The 9974-nt window shown below is 43.4% G+C and overlaps 1 protein-coding gene across 1 annotated transcript in view; it reads right to left on the bottom strand.

The window, feature by feature from the left end:
• The window catches only part of LOC109292629 (androgen-induced gene 1 protein-like), a 10874-nt gene extending 10598 nt beyond the window's left edge, over positions 1 to 276 (bottom strand). Inside the window, exon 1 of the mRNA XM_019510169.1 lies at positions 93 to 276. Within this exon, the coding sequence (XP_019365714.1) occupies positions 93 to 266 (174 nt within the window). The 5' untranslated portion in view covers positions 267 to 276. The remainder of the gene's footprint in view (positions 1 to 92) is intronic.
• Positions 277 to 9974: the final 9698 nt, after the last annotated feature.

Below are 9974 nucleotides of genomic sequence, written 5' to 3'. Positions count from 1 at the left end.
CCCAATAACGGTCCCGCTGCCCCGGGTCACAGCCCCGCCCCCAATAAGTCGCCTCACCCACAATAACCGTCGCGTCGCCCCGCCTGCCGCACCTGGTTGAGGAAGGTGAGGTACTTCCAGCGGCCGCCGTACGTGGTGTCGCTGTCCCGGCGCGGGGAGTGCGGCAGCCCCACGTTTTGGCAGAGCGAGAAGAGCGCCCACACGAAGCAGCACAGGTGCAGCACGGTCACGGGCCGCTCGCCGCGGAGCCGCAACCGCCCCGCCATTGTCGACCGCCTCGCGCCTCGCGCCAGCCGCACGTGGGGGCCCTCTGCGCATGCGCCTCCCCCGCGACCCACACGTGACCGGCGCTGAAGCTACTCATTCCCGCCGGGTCTCCGCGAGCTGGGCTGGGGGCGGCGCCTCCCCCGATACCCAGCCTTGCCAGGCCTTAAAGGCGAAACAGTGCTGGAAGCTCCACATGATCCTGTTTGCTGAAAAACATGCACATCAATCCTATTTCCTTTATATTGCTTGCTGCAACCCGCCAGCGAGCGAGAAAACTGGGTGAGCAACGCTGATTCCGAGGCCGGGCATCCTCAGAAAGTGCAGGCAGCAAACCCTAAGAGCAACTGGGATGTGCTGCATCGATTATAACCCTCCACACTTCTACCGGTTCAAAAATAAGCATATGCTGGCCTGAAAAATAACCCTGCATGTTGAACCCTTCGACTGTTCTCGACCGGACGTTGTAGGACGGTTGAAATGCTTGTACCAATGCGGTACTTATTGCTTATGGAGCCATCAGTGTCAACCGGACGCAACCACCTGGCTGGCTCCTGGGCGTAGGTCTCGTGTGGAGACGTTCACGCCTGAGTTTTCATGCCTTGCTTCGACACCAAATGCAAGCAGCTGAGTGGAGAGGATCTCATAGCTGGTACCAGCGCGACTGCAATCCTGACGTGCTTCACGGGGAGACTTAGAGTTACTGCATGCAATGAGGATAAAAGACTTCTGCTCTGTAGAAAAGTTTCCTAAAATTCACGAAGAGCTGTTTGTTTCCCAACAGACAATTAAGGGTCAAAGAAATGAAAGGGAATCAGAAACAGGGTCTTGCAAAGCTCCTCGCATCACCTGGGTGTCTAATGAAAGCTGACCACCAGCGTGCATGTGAGCTGTCACAGGGAAAACAGGCCATCCTGCTTTACACTTCATTACTGAAAGTTAACACGTTGCAGACTTGCACAATTTCCTGGTAGAGCTGGATTTGCAAATCCTTAGCTTTGTTTTTGAGAAAAAACAAGGCCCCTGCAAGCATTTTGTAAAGCAAATGAGATAACCAGTTTAAATTGCTTTAAATCTTGATGCTTGAGCACGTGTACAGCAAAGTATGTTTGAAATTCAGTTCTGTGGCCGATGATGAGGCTGCCTGGGGCCTATTCTTGGTTGTGCGCTGAGCTCACTGTAGGTCTGTCTGTGCTGCTCCCTGTGCACCAGGAGCTTTCTGCTCTTCTCCGTCCTGACGGGGAACCCAGCGGCTCTTACCTGCAATCCTCTCCTAGACTGCCTCACGTCCCTGTCTCCTACTCGTTCACCCTTTCTTTTACTGTTTCAGCTCTCAACTATGTTTTATAAACCTCTGTTACCTTCTGTATAACTTTAAATTAAAATAACAGTCATACCATGGATATAACTCTGCTGCAGTAAGTGGAGATATACTGATGTAAAATTGCAGTGAGATCTCATTGACATCAGTAAATCCATGGATTTACACTGGTAGAACAAATTGTAGCCTGTTTTTCAGTTCTCTAAACTGACTGTCCCATTTGTTATTTATATTGAGGTGACATATGGGTGCTCCAGTCATGGGCCAGGAAGCAGCAGGTTGCGGCACAAACCCAGAATAAAAAGATAGCCCCTGCCCCAGAGGGTTTACAATCTCAGTGCGAGAGAAGGGATGGGGAAGGTGACGAAGTACAAGAAAGAAACTTCTCAACCTAGAGATTAGTTCCTATTTTTCATACTGGGTTTGCGTGAGTCCTTGAGGCTGACATCCTGTCGCCATAGAAACAGTCTCCTGTGTCATTGTGGACATTACAGTAGTTATGTGTTGCTGTGGCAACGTTTGTCATGGCGTCTGCCCAGACATTAAGTATTTCAATTAATTGTGAGATTTAGCTGTTTAGTTGCATAGACCCAGTACTAAGTCATCTTCTGAAGAAGAATTTCAATAAATAAAGCTCAATCTCCCCACATTACTTTGATTTATAGCAGTGCAGTGAAAGGAATTTGATGCATATGCCCTAAACACTCTTAACATCATTCCACAATTATTCTTGGTACAACAGTACTGTTTCAGAAAACCCATCACTGGTAATTTAAATACCCTTCCCCTACGAACATTTCCTCAACTTTACAATTCCTTTCCATTTTCAAATGTGTGGGGAAAAGGACTAGAGTGCCTTGAAAGTCAAGCAATTTCACACCAGTAGAGGCAGCAAAATGCTAATGTCCTGCCAGTCACCCCCTCTTTTTTAAATTAATAAGATGCCAGCTTGAGTTTTTTGTTTATCTCAAATCTGATAGTCTAGCAGAGAGGCAGCATCTCTCTATGCTTCTGATTCAGTTTAAAAGGGTAATTTTATCTCTGATAAGGGGAATGTAAGAAAAACAACTGTGGGTTGGAGAATAGGTGGAATGGTAGTTCTGGGACATGATCAAAATTTTAAATCGAGTTGGTGTTTACCGATTTTTAATAACTTTACTCATCTGAGTTTTCTGTAATGTGCTTTGTTTTCTGTTATTTTATGCTTTAATCATTATAAAAACACACAAAGCAACTGGATACCAGCTTGTTAATTTTATACTGACTTAAGAAGTGCTATTGGGATGACAGAAAGCTGTTTGAGGTATTGTGGAAACCTCTAACTAGGTAGATTTTTGCAATAAGACTGAAAGCTAATCAATAGATTAAGGTGTTGGTAGAGTTGAATGCCTGACTTTCAGGTTTCCATTGCAGACTCCCAGAGCTGATGTAGCAGATGTAGTGACACAGTCCTGCGAAGTGCTCCATTCACTCAAAGGCAGACAAGGTTGTTTGGGTAAATCTGATATCTTTTATTAGACCAATCAGATAGTTGGAAAAATTCTTAGCAAGCTTTCAGGTATTAATACCCTTTGTCAGCATGAGAAAACATCTGCAGTTGGTGTGTGCTCTTCCCAAAGAACCTTGTCAGCCTATGTCCTTAGACCAACATGGCTACAACCTACAGCCCCATTCACTCAAAAGATTTTCACAAGCAAGGCAGGTGAGAAGATTAAGAAGCTCCTTCGACTAATGACATGGCAGAAGGGACTGAGCTCACAATTAGCAAATCTGCACATGATACCAGGCTGGACTGAGTTGCGGACACTGTGGAGAACAGGATTAGGATTCAGAATAACCCTGATAAAGTGAAAAGAATAGAATAAAGACAAACAGTACTCTGGTTGAGAATCACTGACTAGTTGGGCTGCAGTACTGCAAAAAAGGACCCTGGGGGCTTCAAGTTGAATATTAATCAACAGTATGCTCTTGTTGAACCCTCCCCCCACCATGGGCAGGGGACCAGATAATTTAGTTTGCGATGACTTAGTTTGGAGCAAAAGATTGAGGGGGGTTTCAGATTCCTGAAGGGGGGAATAAAGAGGATAGAGATAGACTATTCTGGGGCTGCAGGGACAGGACAAGAAGTAACGCACTTACCTGTAAATTGCAACAAGGGAAATTTAGCTTGGACACAGGGAAGAACTTGGAGGTGTTGCTTCATTATGCAACTCAGGTGACTGCTAAACCTAAAAAAACAGTAAGTACTTTAGGTAGGGTGCAGGCACTCTTTTAAGACTTCAACTCCATTTTTCTTCCAAGGAAAGATTTCTGTTTGCTGCTTTCTGGACAACAGAGACAGCTAAAGAAACTACACTTGAACAGTTGCAGGAATGACTCATCTCATGGCATTATTCTCACTACTTTGCATAGTAATAATGTTTTTAACCCTAATTAGTTTTCTTTTCAAAGTGAAGTTAATTGTTATCTGGGTAGAATTGTTTTACATTTGCACTGTTTTTATTTGCAGTATAAAATTCTTCAACTGCGTTGCCATTACCATAAGGCCAGTGAACAACAGAAGACAATTAAAAATGTCTGTTAAAATAATACTGCCTCACAGTCACGCTCAGTCTCTGCAGCTTTGTGTCTCTGTAACACAATGGTTCCTCAACCACTAAAATGCCCCAAAGACATGACAGTCACAGCAAAATGCCTTTCACCTAACCAGCACAACATAGTGAAGATCTGACTGTTGAGCAAGATGGCAGAGGCTTTTTGTAGAATTGTGCCACCTGCATATTCTTTCATAATTTTTTCCTAAACACAGTATCTGACCCACACAATACAAAAGGCTCAGGTGTGTGTAAATTAGGCACAGCTGCGATGCAGATGGGATGGTGTGGCTGGACAAGAGCTCTTCCTGGTGCTAGTCTGGTAGACAGCAATCAGGCATGCAGAATGTTTCTCTAGGCAAGTCTTCACCCACCAAGAGGCAGTTGCAGTGTCTGAAAGTGAGTGGGCCATGGCACAACCACTTTAGGGTGTCTTAGACTACTGTCAGGTTTAATAGTTCCCATCTCTTGCAGGAACATCGGTTTCCCTGGGCACAACTGTCTCCGGGGAACACCCCTGCACACATGCTCTGACACGTGGCAGATTGCCCCAGGTGGGGTAGGGGAGGCTGGAGACACCACTTGGGCTGGCCCCAGCAGCCTTAGCTGGGATCTTGAGAGCCTCTCAGGGCTGCAGCAGTGGTAATCCAGGTGCACAGAACCCAGCTGGCAGCCAGAGCATGGCTCTGGTCACCCAGGTTCTGGTTTTGGCCAGTGCACACTGCTTCCACGTATGCTGTACCACTTTATTTTTTTTGTCTTGTTTTTTTAGATAGCAGGAGTTCCCGGTATCTGATTTTGCCACCATGCTATAAATATGGTGAGCCAATTCATGTGTGTCATGTGCATTTTGCAGTGTCTCAAAAGCCTTTGAGGCATTGCAAAATGCACGTTCCCACTTGTGGACCTTCTAGGGGGGATTCCTTGTATCTTTGCCACTGCACACCCAGACAGGGGTGGCTACATCTGGCTTTAAAAATCTCAATCTTATTCATTTGAGAAAAAGTTTCTCAAACTAGGGTGCATGTATCCAGGGAGTATGTAGGGATTTCTAGAGGGCATATCAAAGGAAGAAATGGGAAAGCAGACGAAAGAAATAGGGAATATAAGCAGAGGAAAAGAAAGAAGGAAAAAATGAACAACTCTCCAACATCTCTTAGGTTGTTGGAGAGGTTACAGTGTAGTTAGCGTAACAAGTCTGAGAATGGCTCATCTTGTGTTAGATTTTCGAAGGGGCTGTAATGTCTTAAACATTTGGAAAACCAAAAAAGATCTATTCTTAGAAAATCCATCTCAGATATGTCTCAGTGCCAAGGGACTGAAGGTATTTAGTTACAAATATGTATTCATGCAACACAGGCATGATCAATAAACCTCCAATTAAAGGTCTCTGTCACACCTACCTCAGTGTGCTAATTTAAGGAGTAAGCAATGACAGAACAAGGACCAATAAAATTATTCCTCTGATTTTGCATGCATTGTTTAACACTTACAGTTAAAAGTAGAAACAAAGAGTCTGTTCCTGTTACTATTTAGTGACTTTAGTTAGCATACTATGTACAGAGCATGGCACATGGCCAAAAACAGTGTAGCTGGAGAGCTAATAACTTTCTTTGCATGTGCAAATATGGGGGTTTGTGTGCCCAATCAATTGTACCTCCAGACTGCAGATGCTGTTTCAGTGGCTGCTTTTGAAAATCTGGGCCCTTATTTATAATGATAAATTAAAGCAATGTCATGATAAACCTATTACTGTTATTGTTAAATACTAAGGTTTCCTTGTAGCCATGGAAACAAAATCTAGACATTAACGTGGAAGGGGGAGAAACCTAGTGTTTCCTTGACAACTGATAAAAGCACAACTGCAGGAGACCTGAAGGAGAATCTGATGAAAGTACCTTTCACAATCAGATTTAACTGAAACATAAGTCCAGCGCAATAATGTCTTTCACTGAATTATGAGAAACTGTTGAAAGCATAGATCGGTGAAAATACTTAATTCGCAAACTATCAATAGTGGGGTTTTTGCACAAGATTATTTCACTTATTTTTATATTAAAATCATGCAGTGCTGTTCAGTACTGTTATCTTTTCTTTGCCAAAATATTACAAAACTCCCATCAGATACAGCTGAATGATGAATAAAACAAAACTGATTAGTAATAAAAGGTCAAATTAAGATAGTCTAAATGATTTTAGAAGAGATGTATATAAAGAATAACAAATGGAAAAACAATCATGGTTGGACCACAGGTATTGATGGGGATGTACTCTTCAGGAAAGAGAAGCAAAGGTAAAGATGGGAGGGTACCACTGTATGCTAATGAAGTGCTAGAGTGTAAAGTAACAAGCATGAATAAAACAGAACCTGAGTTAAAAATCTCTTTAACAGGTAGTAAAAAGGGTTCTACTGGGGTAGACATAGGCACCTACAATACAGCCCAAGATCAAATTTGCATATGAATAGAAATCCCTATAATGTTAACATGGAGATATCAACTACTGGAAATTTCTTCATTATGGGGAACTGACAGAAGAGGAGAATCTTCAAAAAGTGCCATTCTTCATGTCAAATCTGGACCTTGGTAGTCAGAAATCCAAACCAGATTTGTGACTAAAGTACATCAGCCTCCTTTAAAAGATAAATTGCCTTGTGTCTATAGCAATGCACATCTTGATGTTAAACTTCAAGTGTCTGCAGCTTCTTGGAGAACTGCAGGGGAAAACAACTGCATAAAAGGAAAAGGAAAAAATAAAAGATATAGCTCAGCTGACCTGCATGGTGCATGGCAGGGACCACGCATCTGTCTCCTCTCTGTTTTATTTGGGATGGATTGTAGAGAGCGGTTCCAGCGTTCAGGAAAACAGGGCAGACATAATAAGAGGGAAACACATCTTTGTGTGCAAAGGCCACACAAAAGTTGACCCCTTGTTGACTTCAAGTATGGTTTTTCTTTTTTTGTGATAAACCCTAAATATGACCTTTAATCAAAACCCTGGTCATGAATATCTCTGAACTTTGCGGGTTTTAAGAACTAACTTTGGATCTTCATTTTTCAAGTTGAGAATAACATGGTTCAGTTAGCAGCATTTTCCTCTTATTGCACCTTTTCTGATGTTTAATTCAACAAAAAAGAAAAAAATCTCTCTAGTACAGGAGATCTCTAGTATGGGAGACTTAACTTTAACTTGCCAATGCCAAACTACAGCTTGTCTATAATACAAGATACCACATCTACCCAAAGAACCTTGTCTGAAAGTCTTAGACATTTGCCAAACTGTTGCATTCACCCCATTCTACAGATTGAAAATGATACAGATAGTTACTAAGATCCTGCTCCTTCAAGCACTTAGCATGTGCTTAACTTTCCTAACAGGAGAAGAAGTCTTAGTGAAATCACATTTCTGTGTGCGCCAATAAATTAAAGTGCCTGTATGTTTGCAGGACTGAGTTCTTAATACAAAATGCAACATTTTGTGCCATATTTCTAAATCTTGAGCTCAACATTTAAATACAATTGTCCCCCTAACTGATTATAAGCAGCAGCCTTTAATGCATTATTTAAAGTTTGAGGAGAGCTCATGGATTCTGAATATTATTTTATTTAATACAAAACCCCTATATTAAAAAGTATAAGAGTTTAAGAACAGAAGGGATAGTAGATCTTTCAGTTTGACTTGCTATATATCTCATCTCATTACATTTTCCTAGCTACCCAATTGTGCATCCAGACTTGTGTATTTGACAAAAATATAAGTTGTGTTTGGCTAAATCATAGAAAATTAGGGTTGGAATTTACCTCAGGAAGTCATCTAGTCCAACCCCCTGCTCAAAGCAGGACCATCATATCTTCCAGAAAGTCATACAGTCTTGACTAGAAGACTTCAAGAGACAGATGGTCTAACTACAAGGGTGAGCAACACACAGCCCATGGGCCGGATCTGGCCCACCAAGCGATTATGGGGGGCAGCCTGGGTTGTGGTGCATGAGGCCAGTCCTGCTGCCCTCAGATGAACAGCAGGGGCTGGACTCACTTCCTGGCATCCGCAGCAGCTGTGGCTCCTTCTATCTGCTGCTGCCATCAGACCCAGCCTGTCTGCCCATCACCAGGAGCTGGACCTGTGCAGGCAGGGCCTGAGGCCGGGTGGATGGGATGGGCCTGTGGGTGAGTGGGGAGAGGGAGCGAGATGGGTGGGCAGAGCTGGGATCACAAGTCAGGATCACAGGCTGTGATAGCACTGGGCCAGCCATCATTCGCTCCCCACACGCCCCTGCCTGTGGACCCAGCACCCGTCGTAGGGGCATGCAGGGAGCAGATTGTGGCTCTGCCCCAGGCCCAACCCCCTGCTGTCACTGCTCCATAATCCCAGCCCCGCTTGCTTGTCCTGCTCCTGGAAGCTGCTCCCCACCTGCCTGAGGCCCCAACCCAGCTGTGTGGCCAAGCACAGAGCAGAGGCACTTGGGGAGTTTTGGTGAGCTGTTGGGGGAGGCTGACTTAGCCTGTGATAGTTCACCAAAACTCCCGAAGTGGCCCTCTGGCCCAAATAATTGCCTGCTCCCGTCTAGTATGTCTTTTGGCACTTTGTTCTAGTGGCGAATTAACTTACTGTTAACAATTTGTGTCATATCTTTACTCTGAATGTGTCTAGTTTCAGGTTCCTGCCATTGGTTCTTGTTATGCCTGTATCCACTAGATTAAAAAGCTCTCTACTACTCAGTATTTTCTCCCAGTGAAGGTACTTGAGCACCATAATCAAGTCACCTCCCACTGTTCTTGTTGATAAGCAGAACAGATTGAGCTCTTTATGTTTCACACTATAAGGCATTTTCTCCAGACCTTAAATAATTTTTGTGGCTGTTTTTCGCCCTCATTCCAATTTTCTCAACATCCTTTTTAACATATAAACACTAGGATTATATGCAATATGCCAGTATCCATCTTACCACTGAATACAGAAAGAAAATCACTTCTTCCCTGTTTATACACCCTCCATTAGCCCTTTTTGCTACAACATCTACTTGCAGCCCAGTTTGAGTAATTCATCCATCCTGTTCAGGTGTTAGTCTCCTATTCTGTAGCAATGGCTTGCATTCCTTGGTTCTAAAGATAAACTTTGCATTTGACCTTGTTTCAAAATGCACTGTATTTGAAAGGACCTAGTTTATCAAGCAATCCAACTGCATCTCCAGAATGTAGTTTCTTGGCATAATGCAATGATTCTCAACCAGGTGCCTTGAAATCCTTTCAAGGGTGCTGCGGGTTGCTGCACAAATGTTAGATAAACCCAAAGCTGTTCTATAGAAAACCATAGTGTTAAAAGTGTTCTGGACTGTTGTGATCTTTCGGAGTCCTTTGCAACAGAAGAATTGCTCTATTATTTTTCTGTAGTCAAAAAAGGAGAGAAAAGCAAGAACTTACATTTTCCAAGCGGTGCTTCAAGTCTAAAAAGGTTGAGAAACACTGGTATAAGGTAACTGATTATTTAATTTACTCCAGTGTTGTTACTGGAAGAACCAGTAATTTCTCAGTGTGGTAATTTAAGGGTACTAATATTTGTGTTGCTGTGAACTGTTTTGAACCATCCCTACTGTTTTGCACTCTGAGTGCCCTGTCATGTTGACCAAATGTCACCTCCCTGTTCAAATGCTAGTGCGAAGTCAGGTTTGGTCCCTGTGTTTTTTCCCGATCTCTAGGAGGCAGCATACCTGGTTATAGTTTTCGTTTTAGTTCTGTACTGCATTGCTTCATCAGTCATCAAGTTCGCCGATGACACCAAACTTTGGGGCAAAGCAT

This window comes from Gavialis gangeticus, unplaced genomic scaffold (genome assembly GCF_001723915.1).
Source record: "Gavialis gangeticus isolate Ggan-Ray unplaced genomic scaffold, GavGan_comp1, whole genome shotgun sequence".
Taxonomy (NCBI): Eukaryota; Metazoa; Chordata; order Crocodylia; family Gavialidae; genus Gavialis; species Gavialis gangeticus.
Note: the sequence above shows the minus strand (reverse complement) of the source record. Positions and strands in the feature narration are given on the sequence as shown.